At 45.4% G+C, this 26,423-nt stretch overlaps 2 protein-coding genes across 4 annotated transcripts in view; both read right to left on the minus strand.

Moving 5' to 3' along the window:
* CENPT (centromere protein T) overlaps positions 1 to 26,423 on the minus strand; it is a 186,826-nt gene that overhangs the window by 128,999 nt on the left and 31,404 nt on the right. The gene's annotated exons all lie outside the window — the stretch shown is intronic.
* The window catches only part of RANBP10 (RAN binding protein 10), a 73,364-nt gene that overhangs the window by 39,452 nt on the left and 7,489 nt on the right, over positions 1 to 26,423 (minus strand). Inside the window, exons 1-2 of one of the 3 annotated variants that reach the window (XM_066350269.1) lie at positions 8,795 to 8,900; positions 8,530 to 8,582 (exon numbers count right to left, since the gene is read on the minus strand). In XM_066350269.1, coding sequence (XP_066206366.1) covers positions 8,530 to 8,582; positions 8,795 to 8,862 — 121 coding nt within the window. In that variant the 5' untranslated portion in view covers positions 8,863 to 8,900. Of the gene's footprint in view, positions 1 to 8,529; positions 8,583 to 8,706; positions 8,758 to 8,794; positions 8,901 to 26,423 lie in introns of those variants that run through there. The other 2 variants (XM_066350270.1, XM_066350268.1) reach the window with 2 other exon arrangements.

Consider the following 26,423-nt stretch of genomic DNA (forward strand, 5'->3'; position numbering starts at 1 on the left):
CCGAATTACCTCCAACTGGACTCAATTCTGTCCTCCCCTCCCCATCATTCTACTTCAAGGCAAGATACTACCATTCTCTTCTAGGCCACTGAGACAGTTGCCTAACTGGCCTCTTTGCACCTGCCCTGTCCCTCTGACCTCAGCAAGTCACTATCCTCAGTGGCTCTCCCTAACACACTCCACCATTTCCCCAACCCAGTGCTAGTCAGCAGGCCCACAAATGCTCAAACCCTCCAAACCGAAGCCCTTGGCTCAGCATATCATTTACAAATTACTTTTGCCCCCTAGTAACAAATCTATAAAATACAGTGTGTCCGTAAAGTCATGGTGCACTTTTGACCAGACACAGGAAAGCAACAAAAGATAGATATGTGAAATCTGCACCAAATAAAAGGAAAACCCTCCCAGTTTCTGTAGGATGATGTGGCAGCATGTACGCATGCGCAGATGACATAACACCGTGTATACAGCGGAGCAGCCCACTGCCATGCCAGTCGAGATGTGGACGGTACAGAGGAAAGTTCAGTGTGACCATGGGGTCATGTCTATGATTCCAAAGGTCATTGGCTTGAAGCCCAAGGTTGCTGGCTTGAGCAAGGGGTCACTGCTCGGCTGGAGTATGAGAAGCAATCAATGAACAACTAAGAGTGCCACAACTACTAATTGATGCTTCTCATCTTTCTTTCTGTTTGTCTGTCTCTCTAGCTAAAAAATAAAAAAAATACACAAATGTTTATACAGCACCAATCATAACAGCCAAACAGTAGAAACAATGCAAATATCCATCAGTAGATGCATGGATAAGCAAAATGTGATATATACATGCAATAGAATATAATTTGGCCATAAGAAGTTCTGATAAACACTACAACTTCAATGACTTGAAAACATTATGCTAACACACACACACACACACCAAAAAAAAACAACTCCTCATCTCTCTCTCTTCCTGTCTGTCTGTCCCTATCTGTCCCACTCTCTGTCTCTCTCTCTCTCTATCTCTGTCACACACACACACAGCCTGACAAGGCAGTGGTACAGTGGATAGAGCATAGAACTGGAACGTGGAGAACCCAAGTTCGAAACCCCAAGGTCACTGGCTTGAGCATGGACTCATCCAGCTTAAGTGTGGGCTCACCAGCTTGAGCACTATGTCGCTGGCTTGAGCGCAGAATCATAGACATGACCCCCTGGTCACTGGCTTGAGTCCAAGGTCGCTGTCTTGAGCAAGGGGTCATTCGCTCTGCTGTAGCCCCCCTACTGCCCCATCAAGGCATATATGAGAAAGCAGTCAATGAACAACTAAGGTGCCACAACGAAGAATTGATGCTTCTTTCTCATCTCTCTCCTTTCCTATCTGTCTGTCCCTGTCTCATTTCACAAAAAACGAAAAAAAGAAAAAAAACAGTATGCTAAGTAAAAGAAGCCAGTCACAAAAGACCACATATTATATGATTCCATAATACAAAATGTCCAGAAGAGAAAAATCCACTGAGGCAGAAAGTAGATTAGTAGTTTCCACAGTCTAGAGGGAGGGTGAGTCAGGAAAAGACTGCTAACAGTATGGCGTTTCTCTTTGGGGTGATAAAAATGTCCTGGAATTCAGAGAGGTGATTGCAGCACAACTTTGTCACAATACTAAAACCAATGAATTGTGCAGTTTTAAAGGGGTAAATTGTGCGGTATGTTAATTATATCTCAATTTAAAAATTAAGAAAACAATAGACTGATAATAGTAGTCATTATCTTTTTAAAAATTAACACAATGGACTCATTAAACAAAAAGGTCAATTAATCAAGTTTTTTAGGTTTTGATAATATTCATCATAGCTATTTTTCTATAAATTAAGAGAACATGGACAAAGTATAATATACTGAAAGTGATGCCACAAGAAACAATTTATTTGAACAAGCTACCAAAAGAGGAAGGGAAAGCCTTCTATAAAGTTGTATACTCCAGCCCTGGCTGGTTGGCTCAGTGGTAGAGCGCCAGCCTGGCATGCAGGAGTCCCAGGTTCGATTCCCGGCCAGGGCACATAGGAGAAGCACCCATTTGCTTCTCCACCCCTCCCCCTCTCCTTCCTCTCTGTCTCTCTCTTCCCCTCCCGCAGCCGAGGCTCCATTGGAGCAAAATGGCCCGGGTGCTGAGGATGGCTCCATGGTCTCTGCCTCAGGCCCTAGAATGACTCTGGATGCAACAGAGCGACACCCCAGATGGGCAGAGCATTGCCCCTGGTGGGCATGCCAGGTGGATTCCGGTCGGGTGCATGCGGGAGTCTGTCTGACTGCCTCCCTGTTTCCAGCTTCGGAAAAATACACACACACACACACACACACATACACACACACACACACACAAAGTTGTATACTCCAGTGTCCTCTCCAAAAGACCAACTGGCCCTGATGGATTGATTCACTGATCAATTTCTTTTTTTTTTAAGATGGATTGATTCACTGATCAATTTCTTTTTTTTTAAGAAGTATTCTATTTTTTTTTTTTTATTCTTTTTTTTTTTTAGAAAGGAGAGAGAGAGACAGAGAGAGGAGAGACAGAGAGAGAAGGAGGGGAGGAGCAGGAAGCATCAACTCCCATATGTGCCTTGACCCGGCAAGCTCAGGGTTTCGAACTGGCTTCCTCAGCATTTCCAGGTCCTTTATCCACTGCGCCACCACAAGTCACGCTGATCAATTTCTTTAAACATGCAAATAGAACGTCATCTGCATATACAACCAAGAAGATAAGGAACTCCTCCCAATGATTTAGCAGAATTCTTCTCAACTAAACCAGATATATTGAGTTATCTCAATATACACGCATAGGCATTTATAAATTTAACTGTCCACTTCTGATTAAATGCTTCCAATTAAATATTTCAGGATAAGGGAGTCTTTCTTTAACCATCTCCTGAAGTTCCCTGACATGCTCAAGCTCTTACAGTTCTCACTTCCCAGGAGCCCTAGCCCACCAACGACCCCTCTGGAAGGCCTCCTCTACTGCACTAGTGCAGCTCCTGAACCATTGCTTATTAGCAACTCTGATCACATCTGGTCTATGCTCACCACTGCTTACATAAAGAAGTCCAAGCCCTTAACATGGGTGGGACACAAGACTCTTTCCTCAACTGGCTCATCCTGACTGTCCCTAGGAAGCCATTCTATCACACTAAACAACTTAAATGGATTGACTCACAGGTCTTACTGTACCATCACCCAGAACCACCTGGCAAACTTCTAACTGCCCCTCAACACCAGGCTCAAACACCACAGTGAAGCTGCAATAATCACCCCAAACACATCTGTATTTATCAAGAAGATACATCAGCCTGACCAGGCGGTGGCGCAGTGGATAGAGCATCGGACTGGGATGCGGAGGACCCAGGTTCGAGACCCTGAGGTCGCCAGCTTGAGCACAAGCTCATCTGGTTTGAGCAAAGCTCACCAGCTTGGACCCAAGGTCACTGGCTCAAGCAAGAGGTTACTCAGTCTGCTGAAGGCCCACAGTCAAGGCACATATGAGAAAGCAGTCAATGAACAACTAAGGTGTCGCAACAAAAAACTGATGATTGATGCTTCTCATCTCTCCGTTCCTGTCTGTCTCTGTCTGTCTCTGTCTATCCCTCTCTCTGACTCTCTCTGTCTCTGTTAAAAAAAAAAAAAAAAAGATGAAGATACATCAGCCTGACCAGGCAGTGGCACAGTGGATAGAGCATCGGACTGGGATGTGGAGGACCCACATTTGAAACCTCCGCAGGATCATCTGGTTTGAGCAGGGTTCACCAGCTTGAGCTCATGGTCGCTGGCTCAAGCAAGGGGTCACTAGGTCTGCTGTAGCACCCAGTCAAGGCACATATGAGAAAGCAATCAATGAACAACTAAGGTGCCTCAACAAAGAATTGATGCTTCTCATCTCTATCTCTTCTTGTCTGTCTGTCCCTATCTGTCCCTCTCTCTGTCTCTGTCTCTGTCACACACACACACACACACACACACACACACACACACACACACACACACAAAAGATACATCAACCCTCAAACATCTCATTGAAAGTTAAAACCAAAATATCAAATTCTAGACCCAGCCTAGGCCACCAGGATCACTAACTTCCCACCAACCGTACAGCCAAATAAGGGCCTCTTGGAAATGAGAAGCAACTGGCAAGAAGGCTTTAGCTGCTACCATTCTCCATCTCACCTCCCCATTGAAATACAGGAAAGTAGTTTCAGGTCCCACTGTTTAGGAATGATGATATTTCTAGTTTTGAAGAATGTATTTCTCATCACCAAATATTTTTTTTTAAAGTAAGCCCAGAAAATGGAAAGTAGCAATGCGTATTCAGATTTTCCAAATCCAGCATTGGCATGAACAGTGGTCCTCCCCTCCATCCATACATCTGTCCTGTGCTAGGTCTGTCCAGCCACTGAGCCCACTCTGTATCCTCTGGGAAAGACAGAAGCATCTATCCTTCCTACGGAAAATCAATATCTACATGCAATTTGATTCATGCTTTCCACCTTAAGAAAAAATCAGGGAGATGATCAGATATTGTAGGAAGGAAAACACTCAGGAGCTGGCAGGCAGACTGAAAATGAAGACAGGTGCAATACCCACAGAACACTGAGGCCCTGTCTCTTGCCAAAAAAGATATGCACCAGTGAGGATATGAAAAAGGTGCCAACACTCCTGATGTGTAAGTGTGGAGTTGAACACCTCATCCACTGTTTCTACGCCCCTTCTCTCCCTATAGGTCTACCCCCTATACCTGGACAGGGCCTGACTTCACAAGGGCCAAATGGATTTCCCTATAATTTCACATCAACAATTTCAAAGCACATGGCCAGCAGATGGCTTCTGACCATCCCTAAGCCCCATTTTTTTGAGAGAGAGAGAGAGACTGAAAAAAAGGGAGAGGGAGGAGAAGCATCAACTCGCAGTTGCAGCACTTTAGTTGTTCACTGATTGCTTATATATGCATTGCCAGTGACCCCTTGCTCAAGCCAGCAAGTTTGAGCTTCAAGCCAGCAACCTTTGGGCTCAAGCCAAGGACTATGGGATCATGTTTTTTTTTCGGTTTTGTTTTTTTTTTTTACAGAGACAGAGAGAGAGTCAGAGAGAGGGATAGATAGGGATAGACAGATGGGAACGGGGAGAGATAAGAAGCATCAATCATCAGTTTTTCGTTGTGACATCTTAGTTGTTCATTGATTGCTTTCTCATATGTGCCTTGACCGTGGGCCTTCAGCAGACCAAATAACCCCTTGCTCAAGCCAGAGACCTTGGATCCAAGCTGGTGAGCTTTTGCTCAAACCAGATGAGCCCGCGCTCAAGCTGGTGACCTCGGGGTCTCGAACCTGGGTCTTCCGCATCCCAGTCTGACGCTCTATCCACTGCGCCACCCCCTGGTCAGGCTGGGATCATGTTGATGATCCCACACTCAGGTCGGCAACTCCGTGCTCAAACTGGTGAGCCCACGCTCAAGCCAGAGACCTCGAGGTTTTAAACCTGGGACTCAGTGTTCAAGGTTGATGCTCTATCCACTGTACCATCATCGGTTAGGCTAGTGGTTCTCAAACTTTTTGAAGTCGGGGCACATTTAAAATCCTACAAATAATTAAGAGATGCATGATGTACAAATTTCTGAGAAATGTTAAAATAATTAAGTCAAATATTAAAGAAAAAAAGTCCAAGAGTGCTTTTCTGGTAATTAAATGAAATAAATATGACAAAATTAAATTTATTCTGACATTACAAAACATTTTTATGTTACATTTTTTGTTATGCTTTTTAGAAATCATAAAAAAAGAGGTTAAAAAATAAAAAAAACAAAAAGTTATCTTTTTATATCTATAGATACATTCTTAGTAAGATTTAGTAAATTTGGCAGGTGCCGGCACAAATGTGTTGTTTTTTCATTCTTGTGTTTATGAAAAACATGAGTCTGATGTGTCCTAGTGATTTCTTCAATATTTGGGCATATATTTGAAAGGTAAACTCTCATTTCCTCATCAATACATTGAAGAATTCCTCTCTTTTTACTCTTAATTAGGCAGAAAACCCCCACCATACATATCATCTTAACTTTACACCAAACAAAGGATAGAAGAAACTTGCCTCCAGTCTTTCTGGGGAACATGGGGGGTAGTGTAAACAATCCAGCACCACAGCTTAACAGCCTTTTGTAACCTAATCAGGCAAGTGAGGGTGGGGGGTTGGGCAGACTGTCAGCTTACAGCCAATTCCCCACACCTCTGTCCCCCAAAAATCTAAACTCCAAAAACCCTGTTGGTTTTTGGTCCCCAACAGGCACATATTTCTCTGGAATACCATAGGGCATACCTGGAAGTCTTCTAGGGCACACCAGTGCGCACTGGCAGACACTTTGACAACCACTGGGTTAGGCACTAAGTGCCATCTTATAACCAAGGCAAATAGACTAGGCTCCAGATGGCTCCATCTCAGAGATTCAGGTTATCCTGAATCTTGAACCCCTCCCACCTCATCTGCTCTACTCTATAGATCCTTACTAATTCATGGGTCAAGAAAAAACAGTTTAGGCCTAACCTGTGGTGGCGCAATGGATAAAGCGTCGACCTGGAAATGCTGAGGTCGCCGGTTCGAAACCCTGGGCTTGCCTGGTCAAGGAACATATGGGAGTTGATGCTTCCTGCTCCTCCTCCCCTTCTCTTTCTGTCTCTCCTCTCTCTCTCTCTCTCTCTCTCTCTCTCCCCATCTCTCTCTCCTTTCTAAAATGAATAAATAAAATAAAATAAAAAAGAAAAAGAAAAGAAAAAACAGTTCTTACTAAAGAAGAATGAGCAAGTGGAACTCAAAATACCAAGCCTAGTACATTTGTAAAAGACTGCATTCTAAGACCACCTAAAAGGTGTAAGGGCTTCTTGATACAGGGGCATGTGCTTTGTTTATTTTGTCTTAATGTCACTTACATTTTTAAAATAGAAGAATTCACAAGAAAGAAAATTCAAAAGCTTCAAAAGTGAAAAATTTCCTTTCCAGTCCTGTCCCTAGCCACCCTGTCTTTTCTTAAAAGACAGGCAATAGTACAAATTTTTCTGTAGCTTTACAAAGATACTCCATCTATATATGTACAAGCAGATATATATATGTTCATTTTCCCTCTTTTTTTCTACATTTGGTAGCATATTATAGTGTTCTATGCTTTATATTTTTCACTTAATATAGTACATACTAGAGATTATTCCAGGTCATAGCTAAAGAACCTTGCTTTTTATGGCTGCATAATATTCCTTACTGAATATAATGAATGAAGATTAACCAAAATTTATTTAATGTTCAGCGTTGCTTAAAGTGCCATTCAATAACTGATAATAATCATTTGAGTACAAGCCTATAAAAATCTTTCTTCCCTCACCCAAATGTGCAAAAATTCAAAGAGCACAAATTTAGAGCAAGAGAAAAATTAAAAATCAGTTTACCCTTGATGGGAAATTATTTTCCTAAGCTCCTTGTTCATGACACTATAGACACATCTAGTCAGCCAAGACCAGGGGCTTATATAACAAAAATCACAGCCACATGCTACACAGAGGCCAACATGCCACACACATTCTGATTAATAACAAATAAACTTGAATCAAATAAAAAAAAAAACAAAAAAAGTCAGGTTCCTGACGATTAGTTGACTCCTGAGCAAGTCTCGATTTCAAGTATTTGAAAAAATCTGCAACTGATATTAAACAGACTGGAAAAGACATAAGGTTTAAGTGCTGTTCCCTCTTTGTAAAAAGCCAGTCACCTTCTGTGTCACAGACACAAAGAGTAGAGAGGGCCAGAGTAAAAACACAAGGACTAAGCCTGCCTCCAGCACAGTGTGAGGACAGATTGTACCATGTCACTTCTGCCACTCAAGGGACAAATGGACTCAAGACTATCTTCTAGAACCTACCAGCTTCTGGTGGGGGGCCTCTCCCCTCAACTGTGCTCAGCCTAAGACTGGGTATGAACCACTGGGCAGAAAACGGCTGAAAGGATGCCTGGGTGGTAGAGGAGTCCCATCTGCAGGGCCCAGAGCATTCCACAAATCTGGGCTACCTTCATATCAAGTCTTGTGCACATCCTCCTATTTATAAAAAAATTGCCTCAACCATGTTCCACACGGGAGGCCACAGACAGACTTTGATCTTGAACATGGTGGAGTAACAACGGAGCCAGTGTTGGCAGTAGCCTTACTCCTCGTATATGCCTGAGTACCAGCCTGGCCAAGCAAAGGCCAATGGGAGTGAAGGCTACTGAGGTGTGTCCCCACTGAGAACAAGTTCAGGTCACTTGGTTTTGACCGCAAACAGTTCAAATTCCATAAATGACAATCACTTGCCAATTAACTGTTGGAATGGAACCCCACACCATCCTGGCACAATGGCCACTTTTGAGGATACTCTACCCAATGGCTTGGGTTGCAAAGTCCTCTCCAGCCTCTCGACTGCTGCCATGACTCTCATCACAGAATAGATCAGAAGGGCAGAACAAGTGTTGTCTTAACCAGTGACTCACCAGGAAGTCTGTTCATGTTGACGCCTTGAGCTGAGAGTCCTATTCCCATGTACCTTCAAGAAAGCACATACACACAAAAGTTTTGGTTAGCAAATGATTATGTATTTCCCTTCTCAAATGCTTCTTGGTAAGACAGAAAAACAGGAAAGTAATGAATGTAGAGACTTGTTTACATACCAGTAGTTCTTGGAGAACCTTTACATTTTGATTTTCTAACAGAAATCATCTCAATGCCTTAAGCAGCTGAAGAATCAGGAAGTAGTACCTGTAACCAGGAATCACTGGCTTCAGTTTCAAAGGAAAGTTTCCTGAAATCACTGCTTCCAGTCCCATGGTTTCTGGCTCCAGCTAAGGCAGCAGAATCTATTCCCAAGAAGAGCCTAAAGTAAATAGCTCAATTCCAGTAAAGTGCTTGGCAGAAAAACGTGAGATTGACCCCACAGGGACAAGGCACTCTGCAGCAACAACCAGGACATGGAAAAAGTGCAGCCAGGCAGGATATCTTATACAGAGCTTCTCTGGACATCTCAAAACTCATTATCCTCGTCCCATACATCACCTACGGCTGCCCCAACCATCCAAAGCTGGGGGATGGTGGTGTGTGAGGCCCCTAAGACCCACTCTCTCACTCCTCCCACCCCAGATGCCTAAACAACTAAGCCACCCACCACGAGGTGGGGCCCATGCCGGGCAAATCTGCCAAAGATATCTCAAAGACACTCAGGAGAAGGCAGGCCAAAAATGGCAATGAACAGGTTTTTCAGTCTAAATGTTTGTAATGTACAAAGATATGGTGCGGTCTTTTCCCAAGAACTTAGGAATGAGAGAAACAAGTCATCATTTTGTGAGAGGAAAATAGCAGAAACCCACAAAAGATGCCCCTTATTCACATGTCATCTACCTGTGAATGTCAAAGGGTAGCTGAGGAGCTCAGAACACTGAAAACACCAACCAAAGGAGAGCTGAGGTATAACTTTACGGTTGCATAACAATGAGAATGTACTCAATGCACTGAACTGTACACTTAAAAATGGCCAAAATGGGTGGAGCATTTGAGAGCTTGTTTCCCTGCAATTGTAAGTTCGCAGATAAACTCCTATAAAAAATTTAAAATAAAACAGCTAAACTGGTAAATTTTATGTCATGTATATTTTAACACAATAGAAAATATTTTTTAAAGCATTGACATAGAGTTCCCTTATTTTGATCATTTCCATGTAGCTGTACATTTACATTTTGATTGTTTTCTATTATAAGTGATCCTTTCCTCTCCCAGCATGCTCCATGCACCTATGTACCTGTTTCCTAACACTACTAGAGTCCCCACAACATGGCACTCTTGTCCTTTTAAGTCCTTCATCTTCAGTAAATGCCCCTTTGCCCTTCTCTGGCTGGCTGTGCCACTGAGTTTAGGAGAACAGCCTCTACCACCCAAAGAAAGGGTCAGGCACGGAGAAAAGGCTGTGACCCAAACAGCTTCATCTGAAACCAGCCAGCTACCACATCGTGGAAGGCAGGAACCAGGAAAAGGCACCAGGCAACATATGGCCCTGGTAAGTTGGCCTGCAGGGGTTAGAGGGAAGGAGAGGGAAGGCAGGGAAAGGAAAGAAGAAACAGACTTCAAAGAGAGATCATGATACAAAGGGCCCAGAGACTCACAAACTGCCTGCTACACCCTGCCAGAAGGGCACTTTCAGAGCAAAAACTGTATAAGCCCGCTGGCAGGATTTCCACATTTTCTCAGAAAAAAAAAAAACACCCCAGCCCAAATAAGTAGCTTCCTTACTTTACATCTTAGAGGCTGCCAAAAGCTGGTCTCCATCCCTTCAATGCCTCTGCTAACCAATCAGCAAACAAGGTCAACTCTCCTAGAGCCATCAATCAACACACACAAGTGCAACAGAGCCAGGCGTTTACCTGACTTGAATGCCAGACCACCATCCTGCCCTGCTGGGAGGGGCCTGGGCCTGTACCCAACACCACGTGTGACACCATCCCTGGCATACAGGTTTCCTGATGCTAAGATGAGGGCTTATATTTGGAGCATATGTGCTCCTGAGTGACCCTTGACCACTTAAGGCTAATGCAAACAGGGGAAGTCAAGGGTCATCCAGGAAGGGTATGCTTAGCCCAAGCAACTGGGCTCTGGGTCCGTAACTTTCCAAGGAAATGGAACTATTAAGGCACATGTGCTCAAAACACAAGTTACTTAAGCCTCCCATAGGGGAAGCTTCTTCAACCTCTGGCAGCTAGCCTTCAACTCCTTCCCACAGACTCTCTGCCGCACAGCTAGGGCAGTTTTTACCCGTGGATGGTCTGGGGGCTATACATACCCCAGGTTCAACTTGAGAATTCGAGTGTTTGAACAAAGGGTAGAGCAGCCAGAAAAGGCCACTACCCATACTTGGGCATCATGCCACCTCCAGGTGTCAATAACACAGGGAACAGCCACACAGGAACCTAAGTTGCTTACTCATATGCGGTCAGAACTGAATCAATGTTCAAGGGAAATGAGTCCCAACTCTTCAAACACGAAGTGACATTAAGTCCTTTCCAAAACTTTGATGTTCTAAACCTACAAAAAAGATGCAGCCTTCTACCTCCCAGTAAGTCTTCATGCACTTAAAAAATACTATCTAACCAGTCAGAGATTAGTAAAGAGGGTAAAAAAAGCCGACCCCGTAACTATACTAAAAAACACTAAATTATATACTTTAAATGGGTAAATTGTACAGAATGTTAAATTACATCTCCATAATACTCAAAAAACTAGATATAAAAGAAAACAAATAAAAGCCATATATGAAAAAAAAAAGCCATATATGAAAAACCTACAACTAACATCAATGGTGAAAGACTGAAAACTTTTCCTCTAAGATCAAGAACAAGACCAAGCCTGACCAGGTGGTGGCGTGGTGGATAGAGCGTCGGACTGGGATACAGAGGACTCAGGTACAAAACCCTCAGGTCGCCAGCTTGAGCACAGGCTCACCAGCTTTAGGGTGGGGTCGCTGGCTTGCGAATGGGATCATAGACATGACCCCCCCATGGTTGCTGGCTTGAGCCCAAAGGTAGCTAGCTGGCTTGAAGCCCAAGGTTGCTGGCTTGAGCAGAAGGTCACTGGCTTGAGCCAGGGGTCACTCACTCTGCTGAAGCCCCCACCCCCACCCAGTCAAGGCACATATGAGAAAGCTATCAATGAACAACTAAGGAGCTGCAACAAAGAATTGATGCTTTTCATCTCTCTCCCTTCCTGTCCATCTGTCCCTATCTGTCTCTCTGTCTCTGTCCCCCACCCAAAAAAAGAAACAAAATAACAATACCAAGATGCCGGCTTTTCCAAGATGGCACTGGAGTAGGCGGACATACCAACATCTACCTCCCAGAACCAAAGTGGATTACAAACTAATTTTAAGAACTATCATCTGGAAAAACCAACTTTGGACTAAACTAAGAGGACTCTTCAACCAAGGAACACTGAAGAAGCCACACCGAGACTGGTAGGAAAAGCGGAAACAATACCAAGATGCCAGTTTTTGTCATTTCTATTCAACAGAGTATTGGAAGTTCTAGCCAAAGCAATTAGACAAGGGGGGAAAAGGCACCCAAATAGGAAAGGAGTAAGTAAAACTATCTGTTTAAGATGACACAAGCCTGTATGTAGAAAACTTAAAGATTCTACACACACAAAAAAAATCAAACACACAAAAAGTAGTTGTGTTTCTATACATTAACACTGAACAATCTACACAGAAAATTAAGAAAATAATTATGTTTATAATAGCATCAAAAACACTTAGGGATAAATTTAACCAAGAAGTTGAAAGACTTGTACACTGAAAACACTTGAAATTAAAGACACAAATAAATGAAAAGACATCCAGGTTCACAGACTGGAAGACTTAATACTGTTAAGATACTGTTACTGGCCATGGCCAGTTGGCTCAGTGGTACAGCATCAGCCCAGCGTGTGGAAGTCCCTGGTTCGATTCTCGGTCAGGGCACACAGGAGAAGCAACCATCTGCTTCTCCACCCCTCCCCTTCACCCTGCTCTCTTCCCCTCCTGCAGGCCTGGCTTTAATCAGTGAGTTGGCCCAGGGCACTAAGGATGGCTCCATGGCCTTGCCTCAGGTGCTAAAATAGCTTGGTTGCTAAGAAATGGAGCAGCTGCCCCAGATGGGCAGAGCATCACCTGGTAAGGGCTTGCCAGGTGGATCCTGGTCAGGGCACATGCAGGAGTCTGTCTCACTACCTCCACACCTCTCAACAATAATATTTTTTTAAAATAATGTCATTATTACCCAAGGATATATACAGATTCAATGTCATCCACAGGGAATCTCAAGGGACACTGAATAGCCAAAACAATCTTGAAAAAGTTGGCCTTTGTCAGGTGGCTTGTTGGCTGGAGAATTATGCTGAAGCATAGAGGTTGCTGGTTCAATCCCTGGCTGGGGTACATACAGGAAGACTGATGTTCCTATCTATCTTTCCCTTCCTCTCTTGCTAAAATCAATAAACAAAGATTACAGAAAAAAGGAGAAGATAAAGTTGGAGGATTCACACTTCCTGATTGCAAAACTTACTACAAAGCTTCAATAAGCAAAACAGTATTGGTAGCCTGACCAGGCGGTGGCACAGTAGAGTGTCAGCCTGTGACCCTGAGGTCGCCAGCTTGAGCGTGGGCTCACCAGCTTGATGTAGGGAAACAATACTTTTACTGCCTTCTCTTTCAAAGTGTCATCCCTGGCCAAAACAAACAAAAATCTAGCTCCTGGGTATGTGCTTATTCAGTTCTGATATCCCTCAAAGATCAACCCCCAAATCTAAACATCCAAGCACAAAAGATGGAGCCTAAGTTTACAAGCTCCAACCCTAAGTCTTATTCCACAGTGGACAGAACAGATGCAATGCCTGCCAGCCACCTCAGGATGAAGGGGCCATAACAGGAAGAAGCCCCCAGCTCTCAGAGAAAAAGCAGAGTCACAGCAGTGCTCTGTAATGGACATTCAACAAATCCCTGAGATTCATACACTTGTGGGCGGTGAAGAACATTATCACCAAAGTTACAGGCTTTCTCTCAGCCACATTTCAATGGGAACCTTAGTTTCTAGCTGGTATAAGGTCATAGCAGAGCTATGTGACAGATAACTGAGCCCTGAACTCTGATACAACACCCCTAGTTCTATTCTCCCCCCCTTGCTGATACTTGACTTTAGTACTATGAGATTAAATGACTTACAACCACAAATCTAGTGATGTACAGGCAAAGTAATATTCACTTCTCCATTCACTCAAGAAAAATCTAAGCAGACCTGAAGTTCCCTCTCAGTCAACAACATGGGTAACATGTGTAGTGCTTTGCTAAGTTCTGGACCAGTGTGGTCCCAGCTCTCCATCAGGCTGCCAAGAATGAAGCAAAACAATAAGGAGGAGACAAAACAAAAACACCAAACCCAAGAACGCTCTCCTGGACATATTCAGTAGTACCTCTGCATCTAAGGAACAGGAAGAATGGTGTTTGGAAGCCACCCTGATACTATAGCTCCTCTGTTTGACCTCTGGTGGCACTTGAAAATTAATGGGCAGTTGGGAGGTGTTGGGTCCTTGCTAAAAGTTGAATAATTCAGTAGATAAACAGATGTGATAACTTTCTCTTTATAGAGACCCATGCAGTCATTCACCCATTCCACAAAGATCCTCTGTGCCCAGTATGGTACTGGGGACACAAGGCTGGAGGCTTGGATCCAGTCCCTGCCCTCCAATAGTTTCCATGTCAAGTCAGGGGCAGGCCAGAGAATCAGGGTGTACCGACCTGGGAATTCCCAGAGCATGCGAAGGGTGAGCCAAAACCTGGTAAAGGAAATGAGAGAAAAAAGAGGAGTGTGCTCCATGAGGAAGCAGCAGAATGTGCTGAGGCACAGAGACAAGAAAACAGCCCCACGGTCAAGGAAGTGAGAGAAGTTCAGTGTAGCTAGGTCACAGCCTGGGCAGAGCAAAAAAGAGCCAAAGCTGAAGCAGGAAACAGAGGCTATTCACAGCCAGTCTGCATGCTAGCTTAAGAAGTCTGGACTTCATGGGAGAACAATGGGAAGCTACAGAAATGGTTTAGAAAGGATGCAGCTAATCTAATAGCTGATTGAAGAGGCAAACTGGAGGCTACCAAACTCATCTACTGGATGATAACAGGACTGGACAAGGCCAGGAGGAGTGGGGATGGAGAGACACGGAAAAAGCCAAGTACTCTTTGAACACAGTGAACTTTCTGGGTGGGGAAGAAGTTGCCCCTGAGACACTGCCCAACACAACCAGTCACCAAAAAAAGGGCAATTCCATGAGACCTATGTAGAACCTCTGGAGCCCAAGTGCTTAGCCAGTCAGTTGGCAAACAGCAGCCTTTCTCCAGAACTGCTCGAGCCCTGGCATTTACACCATGCACAAACATCTGAACAGAAAACACCTGCATCACAGCAAATGCATCAGACAAACCCAGATTCAAACCTAACATCTGCCTCTGAGTTCACCCAGCACCCATGGGTACATCACATGGCTTAGTCCAGAAAGCCCTCAGTGCAGCCAATGAACAGGACCAGACAAAAGAGCAGCAGGGCACAGAGCCGGGAGGGCTGCTGGTGGATGACTATCCCTTAGTGCGTGCACTAGAGTCTTTTCTAGCATCGGAATCTGATACAGGAAAGTAGGCCATTCTTGAAGGTCTGGACCTTGGGACATGTAAAAACAAATGTCTGTTTACTCGAGATTGCTGAGCTGAAAGGAGGTGAGCATTTGCTTCCTCCGTGGTAACAGGTCAAGCGGTGCTGAGAAACACTAACCGAACACACAGGCTGCCTTGGACACCTGGCAGTGAGGCAATAAGGGCTCTCACCCCCAAGCAGGTGATTGGAAGAGATCGAGCTAAGTTCCCCTACATGTCCCGTCTCCACCAGGGCGGCTCTCTCTTCAAGCAGCGGATGTACCTATGGAGCTTAGAAAATTCTCTACCCCCTCACAAAATGCAGCAAAATGGAGAAGAAATACCATCGGTCAGAGAGGTGAGACAGCCAGTAAGAGCTCTTCGTGGCAGTGAGGCATGAGTTGACCTCTACCTTCTCAATTTCTACACCTCACTGGCAAAACCACAATGCAAGCTAGAGCTAGAAGAGACTTTGCCTCTTTGTTGGGTTCCAGAGACAAGAGGGCAGCAAGCGGGTGCTGCTTAGGCCAAGCTGGTTTGAGATGCACCAGAAAGCAGGAGGGAGGAGCAGCAGCAGTTGCAACAAAAGCCCTTGGCTGATCAACAACGAGGTCCACCCTCAGGCTGTCACCACCCTCTGCAGGCAGAGGGACTGACTGGGGCCTTGAGTATGAACTGGTGGCTTCTACAGAGTATGCTACCCTCCACGCCCCTCTGCTGACTCCCGCACAAAAGCAACTGTCTGCTGAAACCACTGCAGTCACGCGGAGAGATGCGAGTACTGTACACTCATCAGCTTAGGTTCTTTTTTTCTCTTTGGTTTTCCACAATTAACACAAATTACTTTGATAGTCATAGAAAAATCATTTCAAAGAGCCAGCTGATGGCTGCCTACTGAGATTGTTGGCTTCACCCATTTCAGAAGCAAAGGGACACACTGGGGTACCTGACCTTCCTGGTCACTTCCTCAGCACACCAGTTCCCTAAGCCTCGACAGGAGGGCAGAGGAACACACACCTTCGGATGCAGCAGGAAATGTTCAAAGTCCCTGCTTAGCAGAGGAGCTGGGGCTCCAGTTCACATGGCACCAGAAGCATCCCAAGCCCGACCCACAGCACTCACTCGGGACCCTGCTGCAATGACACAGAATTGGCACAGCTACAACTGACTAGACAGAGATTCTTCCACAACCAAGGCATGCCTGGTGGTGGACAACTGACAGGACCTTAGAAACTGGACTCTGAACTCTCACACCCTCCAGAGATGTACAACAAAGCCTACCCAGTAATCCCCCACCCAGTCCTGAGAGATAACTTGGAGCATCCACAAAAGGAACATCTTTGGCAACAGTCTGAAATTCCCTTGCCTCCTCTGAAGAGAAGCACTTGAAGAGTTTTAAAGTGACAGCAATACTTTACATCAGGGGTCCAGAAACAACACCCCTGACTCTGAAGCCTAGTCTCAGACACTACAGCCTAATTCAGTACTTTGGGTCTTGGATTTCACCATACATCTCAGGTTCCCTATAAGAAAAGATTGGACTAATGGGCTCCTAAGCTTCTTCTCAGCTCTGACCTAGAGACTTCAATTCTTGGCAGAATAATGTCTGGTTACTGTTGCAAATGTGCTATACCCAGGTGCCAGCCCAAGATGGGGCAGACCCTGCAACAGCAATGAAAGTTGCCATGAAGACATTAAAAGAAAAGAAAGTTACATAACCTGCTTTATGAATATAGATGCAAAAACCCTCAATAAAACAGTAACAAACAGCCTGACCAGGTGGTTGCACAGTGGACAGAGCTTCAGACTGAGACACAGATGACCCAGGTTCAAAACCCCAAGGTTGCTGGCTTGAGCACAGGCTCATCCGGGTTGAGTGCGGGTTCACCAACTTGAGCACAGAGTCGTTGGCTTGAGCATAGAATCACAGACATGATCCCATGGTCACTGGCTTGAAGCCCAAGGTCACTGGCTCTGCTGGACCCCTGGTCAAGGCACATATGAGAAATCAGTCAATGAACAACTAAGATGCCACAATAAAAAATTGATGCTTCTCATCTGTCTCCCTTCCTACATGTCTGCTCCTGTCTGTCCCTCTGTCCCTCTCTCTCTCTCACTCTCTCTAAAAAAAAGAAAAAATATATAAAACATTGTTAAAAGAAACTAAAGAAGACACAAATAAATGGAACACTATCCCATGTTCATGGATCAGAAAATTTAATATTATTAAGAAGGAGAGTATTGTTAATATCCTTTAAACTGATCTACAGGTTGAATACAATCCCTACTGAAATTAAGTCTTTTCTGGCCCTGGCCGGTTGGCTCAGTGGTAGAGCATCGGCCTGGCGTGCAGGAGTCCTGGGTTCGATTCTCGGCCAGGGCACACAGGAGAAGCACCCATCTGCTTCTCCATCCCTCCCCCTCTCCTTCCTCTCTGTCTCTCTCTTCCCCTCCTGCACCCAAGGCTCCACTGGAGCAAAGTTTGCCCGGGCACTGAGGATGGCTCTGTGGCCTCTGCCTCAGGCGCTAGAATGGCTCTGATTGCGGCAGAGCGACGCCCCAAGATGGGCAGAGCATCGCCCCCTGGTGGGCATGCCGGGTGGATCCCGGTTGGGCACATGCGAGAGTGTCTGACTGCCTCCCTGTTTCCAGCTTCGGAAAAATACAAAAAAAAAAAAAAAAGTCTTTTCTGCCCGACCAGGTGGTGGCACAATGGATAGAGCATCGGACTGGGATGCAGAGGACCCAGGTTCAAAACCCTGAGGTTGCTGGCTTGACCGCAGGCTCATTGGGCTTGAGTGCAGGCTCACCAGCTTGAGTGTGGGATCACAGACATGATCCATGGTCGCTGGCTTGAGCCCAAGGTTGCTAGCTTGAGCAAGGGGTCACTTGCTCTGCTGTAGTCCCTTGGTCAAGGCACATATGAGAAAGCAATCAATAAATGACAAAGAAGCCGCAACAAAGAATTGATGTTTCCCATCTCTCCCTTCCTGCCTGTCTGTCCTTCTCTGTTTCTATCTCTCTCTGTAACAGAAAAGAACAGAAAAAGTCTTTTCTGCAAAATGGAAAAGTCAATTCTCAAAATTATATGAATTTACAAGGGCCCCAAGTAGTTAAAACAATTTTTTTTAAAAAGAACAAAGTTGAAGAATTCACACTTTCTGATTACAGAACTCATTATAAGCCTGACCAGGCAGTGGCGCAGTGAATAGAGCGTCGGACTGGGATGCAGAGAACCCAGGTTCAAGACCCCGAGGTCACCAGCTTGAGCGTGGGCTCATCTGGCTTGAGCAAAAAGCTCACCAGCTTGAATCCAAGGTCGCTGGCTCGAGCAAGGGGTTACTTGGTCTGCTGAAGGCCCACGGTCAAGGCACATACAAGAAAGCAATCAATGAACAACTAAGGTCTCACAACGAAAAACTGATGATTGATGCTGCTCATCTCGCTCCGTTCCTGTCTGTCTGTCCCTGTCTATCCCTCTCTCTGACTCTCTCTCTGTCCCTGTAAAAAAAAAAAAAGAACTCACTATAAAATTACAGCAATCAAAACAGTACTATATTGGCCCTGGCCGGTGGCTCAGTGGTAGAGATCGGCCTGGCGTGCAGGAGTCTCGGGTTCGATTCCCGGCCAGGGCACACAGGAGAAGCGCCCATCTGTTTCTCCACCCCTCCCCCTCTCCTTCCTCTCTGTCTCTCTCTTCCCCTCCTGCAGCCAAGGCTCCATTGGAGCAAAGTCAGCCCGGGCGCTGAGGATGGCTCTGTGGCCTCTGCCTCAGGCGCTAGACTGGCTCTGGTTGCAACAGAGCAACACCCCAGATGGGCAGAGCATCGCCCCCTGGTGGGCATGCCGGGTGGATCCTGGTCGGGCATATGCGGGAGTCTGACTGCCTCCCCTTTCCAACTTCAGGGGAAAAAAAAACAAAAAAAAACAGTACTGTACTGACTGACTGGTGGAGGCACCATGATTAGAGCACTGACTGGAACACTGAAGTCCCAGGTTCAAAACCTCAGCTGAAGTCACTGGCTCATCTGGCGTGGGATGACTGAAATGATTCCATGGTCACTGGCTTGAGCTTAAAGTTTGCTGGCCTGAGTGAGGGGTCACTGGCTCAGTTGGAGTCCCCCAGTCAAGGCACATATAAGAAGCAATCAATGAACAACTAAATTGCTGCAACTCAAGCTGATGCTTCTAATCTCTCTCCCTATCCCCCTACCACTTAAACAAACAAACAGTTTGGTATTAGCATAGGTAGACATATAGACCAAAGGAATAGAATTAAAAAATAGGCCCTGGCCGGTTGGCTCAGAGGTAGAGCATTAGCCTGGCATGTGGAAGTCCTGGGCTCAATTCCCGGTCAGGGCACACAAGAGAAGCGCCCATCTGTTTCTCTACCCTTCCCCCTCTCCTTCCTTTCTCTCTTTCTCTTCCCCTCCTGCAGCCAAAGTTGGCCCGGGTGCTGTGGTCAGCTCCATGGCCTCTGCCTCAGGGGCTAGAATGGCTCTGGCTGCAATGGTGCAATGCCCCAGATGGGCAGAGCATCACCTCCTGGTGGGCATGCCAAATGGATCCCGGTCGGGCACATGAAGGAGTCTGTCTGACTGCCTCCCTGCTTCTAACTTTGGAAAAATACAATAAATAAATAAAATCACAAACCCACACAACTATCTAAATTACTTTTGACAAGGTTGCCAAGTCCATTCAATAGGGAAAAATAGTTTCTTCCACAATTGGTGCTGGGACAACTAGATTTCTACATGCAAAAGAATAAAGTTAGCCTGACCTGTGGTGGCGCAGTGGATAAAGCGTCGACCTGGAATGCTGAGGTTACCAGTTCAAAATCCTGGGCCAGCCTGGTCAAGGCACATACAGGAAGCAACTACTATGAGTTGATGCTTCCCACAAGGCACATACAGAAAGCAACTAATATGAGTTGATGCTTCCCACTTCGCTCTCTTTTCTGTCTCGCCTCTCTTTAAAAATCAATAAATCTAAAAAAAAAAAAAGAATTAAGTTGGACCCTTACTTTCCACCAAAAATAAAAATTAACTCAAAAGGGAACAATGATCTAAATGTAGAGGTAGCCATAAAACTCTTAGAAGAAAACAACAGAAAAGCTTCATGACCTTGGATTTAGTAATGGATTTTTAGGTACCTCACCAAAAGCATAAGGAAAAAAGTATTGGTGACGATGTAGAGAAATTGGAATTTCACACAGTGCTGGTGGAGATGTAAAATGGTGTAGCCGCTATAGAAAACAGGTGCTTTCTCAAAAAGTTAAACATAGAATGATCCAGCCCTGGCTGGATGGCTCAGTTGGTTAGAGCATTGTCCTGATATGTCAAAGCTGCAGGTTCAATCCTTGATAAGGGCACATACAAAAATCAACCAATGAATGCATACATAAGTGGAACAACAAATCGATGTCTCTCTCTCTCTCAAATCAATCAAAATAAACCTAGAACGATCCAGCACTTCCACTTATTTTTAATTTTTTTATTAATTTTAATTTATTGTGCTTACATGGATTCAAGTGTCCCACTCAATATATCCACTCTTTTTTTTAATGTTTATTTTATTGATTTTAGAGGGAGAAAGATAGAAAGACAGGAACATTGATCTGTTCCTGTATGTCTCTCCCTAACCAGGGATTGAACCGGCAACCTCTAGGCTCTGAGCTTCAGGACAATGCTCTAACCAACCGAGCTATCTGATTAGGACAGCAATTCCACTGTTAAGTGTACACCCAAAAGAATAGAAAAGAGGGACTCAAACGGACACTTGTATGGCAATGTTCACCACACCATTATTCACAAGAGCCAAAAGATGGCAAAAAACCCAAGTGTCCATCAATAGATGAATGGATGAATAAAATGTGGTAGATATCATACATACTGCCATAAAAAGGAATGAAATTCTGACACAAGCCACAATATCAATAAACCTTGAAAATCTTATGCTAAAGTGAAATAAAAAGCCAGACATAAAAGAACAAATGTTTTTCATTCCACTTATATGAATTATCTAAGCAGATTCATAGAGACAGAAAGAAATGAAAGGTTATCAGGAGCTGAGAGGAGGGGGGAACAGGGAGTTCTATGGAGAGTTCTTGCTTAATGGGTACAGAGTTTCTGTTTGGGGTGATGGAAAAGTTTTGGAAATAGATAGTGGTGATGGTTACACAACATTGTGAACGTAATACCACTGATGAACCACTTAAAAATGGTTAAAATGGCTTATTTTGTTACATATATTTCACCATAAATACACACACACACACACAATCACCAAGAACACCCCTTCGGCTCTGCATGCCAGCATGAACCTCGTCTGGCTTTTCCGGATGAGAAAAGTAGGGCTTGGCACAGAGCACAGTGGAAATCATCAGAGTATTCTGGCCTCACATCAGGGCCCAAAAAAAGAAGTCCCTCACCACAAGAACACAGCAGTTGACAAGAGTGAAAAACACAGACCTAGCTCTTTACATTTTCTATCCAATTTTTCACAGGGAAGGTAGATATTATGGGCTGCCAAACCCCTAGGCATCTTTAATAAATGTTGCATGAGATATATGAAACAATGACTATGGAACTTAATCATTTTTAATTTAACCTCTGTCAGCTGGATGTCTCCAGGCTCACACAGCTCTGGTAGGCAGTGACAAAGAGGTAAGAGACAGGCTCTTCGTTCTCCAGGCTGATGGGTTTTGGGGGCTGAAGGAAGGTATCAGCTCTACTGCCATTCTCTGTTGGAAGGGCCAGTGACCAATGCCCTTGCCACTGGCCCAGACCCTCATGGAGTTACTGAAATCTCACCTGACAGTTTCATCTTGACATCTAACACCTTAGGCACAGCTCAGCAAGCTGGCAATCTTGTTCCTATCAAAACCTGCCCCAGATAAAGAAATCAACAGCCTCCACAACAGAGATCTCAGGGACCACGGTTACAAAAGGGTCCCTGGGAGACATTTCAGGAAAAACTCCAACTGACATTTAGGCCTGAAATGAGGGCTCATATTTGGTGCTCATGATTTTATTTCATAGTCTAGTGGGGCTGCTTAAAGCCACAGTCCATGACACTGGCCACTGTGTGTAAGATGCTCCTCTAGCAGCGACACCCCCACCCAGCCCCTCTGCCAGGAAGCCACCCAGTCACCCACTGAACCCAAATCTGTGCAAGCCCCCAATGAGAGGAGGGGCATTACAGAGATGAATGAACCCAGCATGAACACCATTCAAAGAAGAGGCCTGAAGGCAAAGGGGCTTTGAGTCAGGATGTGCTTACAAAGGGAAGGTCACTCTGAATGTGGGTCAGGAGACCCTCATGCATCCACTGCCACCAGCACCATCAAAACACTCAGAGAGCCCACAGACAGAAAGGGGCAGAACGGCTCTGTTGGGTGGCCCTGGACAGGTTACTCACATGCCCTGGGTTCTGGCTTCTTCCCCAAAGGGTTGACAGAATCTCAAGTACCAAGCCTTGACTTTTAAAAGGCTGCTACACTCGCCTGACCTGTGGTGGCGCAGTGGATAAAGCGTCAACCTGGAATGCTGAGGTTGCCGGTTCGAAACCCTGGGCCTGCCCGGTCAAGGCACATATGGGAGTTGATGCTTCCTGCTCCTCCTCCCTTCTTCTCTCTCCCTCTCTCTCTCCTCTAAAATGAATAAATAAAAATTTTTAAAAATAAATAAATAAATAAAAGGCTGCTACACTCAGAAACCAAATATGCCCTCCAAAAATAAACAAAACATAAAATACGACCCTTAACCAGAGCATGCAGCCAGTTGGCACACCAGTTTAATGAGAAAGGGTACATACCAGATCCCATATCCAATAAGTTCTGGCCCCTAAGCTCTACCTCTCCAGCCCTGTGTAATTACAGAGCTGGAGCACAGCTGAGTGTGGACATGGGTAATACTCTTAGGTACTCAGACATTATCCTGAAGTTACAGGTCTTCACCCAGAAATCGGTCTTGAGTTTGCCGGTATGTAACTTAGCACCTTTTAATAATTTCAGCAAAGGGTTTTATTCAAGTAACTTAGCCCACCATTACACGAAAATTCTAAGTTCCAATGATTCTGAAAGCATCAAATTCCATGTACCAAACCCTTTTTGCTTAAAATATCTGGAATAGTTTCTGTTTTCTACCCTGGCCTCAATGATACAATATACATAATGGCAATCACCTGCATCCCCTCCATTGTCTATTTTTAAAATGTACATTGAGTCAGATCTTGAAAGATCCTATGTACTTTTTTTTTTTTTTTTTTTTTTTAGTGAGGGGAGAGAGAGAGAGAGGGAGAGAGAGAGAGAGGGAGAGAGAGAGGGAGAGAGAGAGAGAGAGGGGGAGAGAGAGAGAGAGAGAGAGAGAGAAGGGAGGGAAGAGCAGGAAGCATCAACTCCCATATATGCCTTGACTGGGCAAGCCCAGGGTTTCAAACCGGCAACCTCAGCAGTCCACGTCAACACTTTATCCGCTGTGCCACAGGAGGTCAGGCTCTATGTACTCTTTTACAGTTAAAAAATTATCTATAAGTAAAATAAAATACATTTGGTTAAAAAGTACAGCAACTAAAACTACTGATAAACTCTCAGCACAACAGTTTGAGAGCAGTCTCTAAAATATTCTACACCAATTTCAGACGCATGGCTTTGTAAACTGGGTTATAATCAGTTCTACTCAACAAACCATCCCCTCTACTTCTTTGTTTTTAGTTCAGCTCCTCCTCAACAATGTCCTCTAGAAGTCACAAGCTGAGCCCTCGACCATCTGGGCACAACTGCCCTTCTCTTCTCTCTACCTCTACTCGTTTTCCAACTGCCCCCACCCTGAAGGCCAGTTGGTTTTGTCTCATGATGAAACTCTGACCAAAAAATAGGAGCTGCCTGATGCTCTGTGCCGTGAAAAAACTTCTGGGATTCTGTCGGGACAAGAATGAATGCTATTATCAGTTGTGTTTGCCATGGAAACTGAGGAGGCAATGGGTGCATCTGAGCCTCATGTGCTATCCAGAACCTAAAGTAAACATCCCTGGCATCCCAGGCCACCTCTAAAGCCCAAAAAACAGGAGAGGAAGAGAGCCCGAGAAGGGCACAAGAGAGACTTACCCAGCCCCTCCCCCACTTCCTTACACAGTCCAGAGCATGCGCCCGACCAGGATGCGCGCGACCGGGATCCACCCGGCACGCCCACCAGGGGCGATGCTCTGCCCACCAGGGGGTGATGCTCTGCCCCGTCGCTCTGCCGCGACCAGAGCCACTCTAGCGCCTGGGGCAGAGGCCATCTCTGCTCCAATGGAGCCTTGGCTGCGGGAGGGGAAGAGAGAGATAGAGAGGAAGGAGGGGGCGGGGGTGGAGAAGCAAATAGGCGCTTCTCCTATGTGCCCTGGCCGGGAATCGAACCCGGGTCCCCCGCACGCCAGGCCGACGCTCTACCGCTGAGCCAACCGGCCAGGGCCAGAGCATCTTTTTCTGGCCCGTTCGTAACAAATAGCTGGACTAGGTTCCATCACCAAGTCCTGTAACCTCATTTCTAGCAATAGGCCATGACCTTGCATTTCAATTACAACAAAATACAGAGGATCCTGGAGCCATAATGATATTTTATGTGAATTTTGAACAGAATTTCTGGAGAGGCAGAGAGACAGACTTGCATTTAAACTCCATGTTACCCATTTCTTTCCCAGTGATTAGTCCCTTCCTTCCAACTTGACCCCTGACCACAGAGACCCACTCTGGGGCCCTTGATTCTGTCTCAATGACCCCAGAATAGGATGGCACACTGTGAATCCATCCTACTATGCTCTAGCCCAAGGCACTCCCACTTACCCTCTAACAGGGAATCTCCCTTATGTGGTGACCCATCTAAAGATAAGACCAAACATTACAGAAAACAAAGAACAATGGGGGCTGGTTAAAGCATCATCCTGATACACCAAGGTTGAGGGTTCAATTCCTGGTCAGGGCATATACAAGAATCATCCAATGTCCTGACCTGTGGTGGTACAGTGGATAGAGCATTGACCTGGAATGCTGAGGTCACAAGTTCGAAACCCTGGGCTTTCCTGGTCAAGGCACATACAACAAGCAATCAATGAACAAGTGAAGCAACTATGAATTGATACTTCTCACTCCAGCCTCTTCCCTCTCTCCTCTCTCGTAGAATCAATAAATAAAATCCTATAAAAAACAGTCACCAATGAAAGCATAAATAAGTGGAATAGCAAATTGATCTCTGTCTGTCTCTCTTTCTTCAATCAATAAATAAAAATAAAGAATAAAAAAATGAGGTCATGGCCCTGGCCGGTTGGCTCAGCGGTAGAGCGTCGGCCTAGCGTGCGGAGGACCCGGGTTCGATTCCCGGCCAGGGCACACAGGAGAAGCGCCCATTTGCTTCTCCACCCCTCTGCCGCGCTTTCCTCTCTGTCTCTCTCTTCCCCTCCCGCAGCCGAGGCTCCATTGGAGCAAAGATGGCCCGGGCGCTGGGGATGGCTCTGTGGCCTCTGCCCCAGGCGCTAGAGTGGCTCTGGTCGCAATATGGCGACGCCCAGGATGGGCAGAGCATCGCCCCCTGGTGGGCAGAGCGTCGCCCCCTGGTGGGCGTGCCGGGTGGATCCCGGTCGGGCGCATGCGGGAGTCTGTCTGACTGTCTCTCCCTGTTTCCAGCTTCAGAAAAATGAAAAAAAGAAAAAAAAAAAAAAAAAAAAAAAAAAATGAGGTCAGGAAGGGTTGGGGTGCAGTATGAAGTAAATTTTAGGAATTTCTCTAGAGGCTAATCCTTGATCAAGAGAGTCCCCAATTAAAAAGAAAGAAACTACACCCTCCCCACTCTCAAACTGCAGTTGAAACCAGATGGGGACATACATTTAACAGGGAGATCCCAGGGAGGCCCAGATGTGCTCAATGCAGGATCAGGTCCGATCACAAAAATGGACACCATGTGGACTCCAGACATCTCATCCCAAGCCCAAATAGACCTAGGCTTTAACCCCCAACACATGTAAGCAATACAATACTCCAAGATGCTCCAGAGCCCAAACAGTCCATGTCTCCAGAACAGCACAATGTGTTACTAGGGAGATGCAGCCCAAAGCTCAACATCTGTCCATAGCACCATCAGTGCTGGGGGGCAGTTAGAGAGAACAGGGCACAACTGTGACCTGTACCTGCCTTGGGCAAGGACAGCATCTACTTTTCACAAT

This window comes from Saccopteryx leptura, chromosome 9 (assembly GCF_036850995.1).
Source record: "Saccopteryx leptura isolate mSacLep1 chromosome 9, mSacLep1_pri_phased_curated, whole genome shotgun sequence".
Classification (NCBI taxonomy): Eukaryota; Metazoa; Chordata; class Mammalia; order Chiroptera; family Emballonuridae; genus Saccopteryx; species Saccopteryx leptura.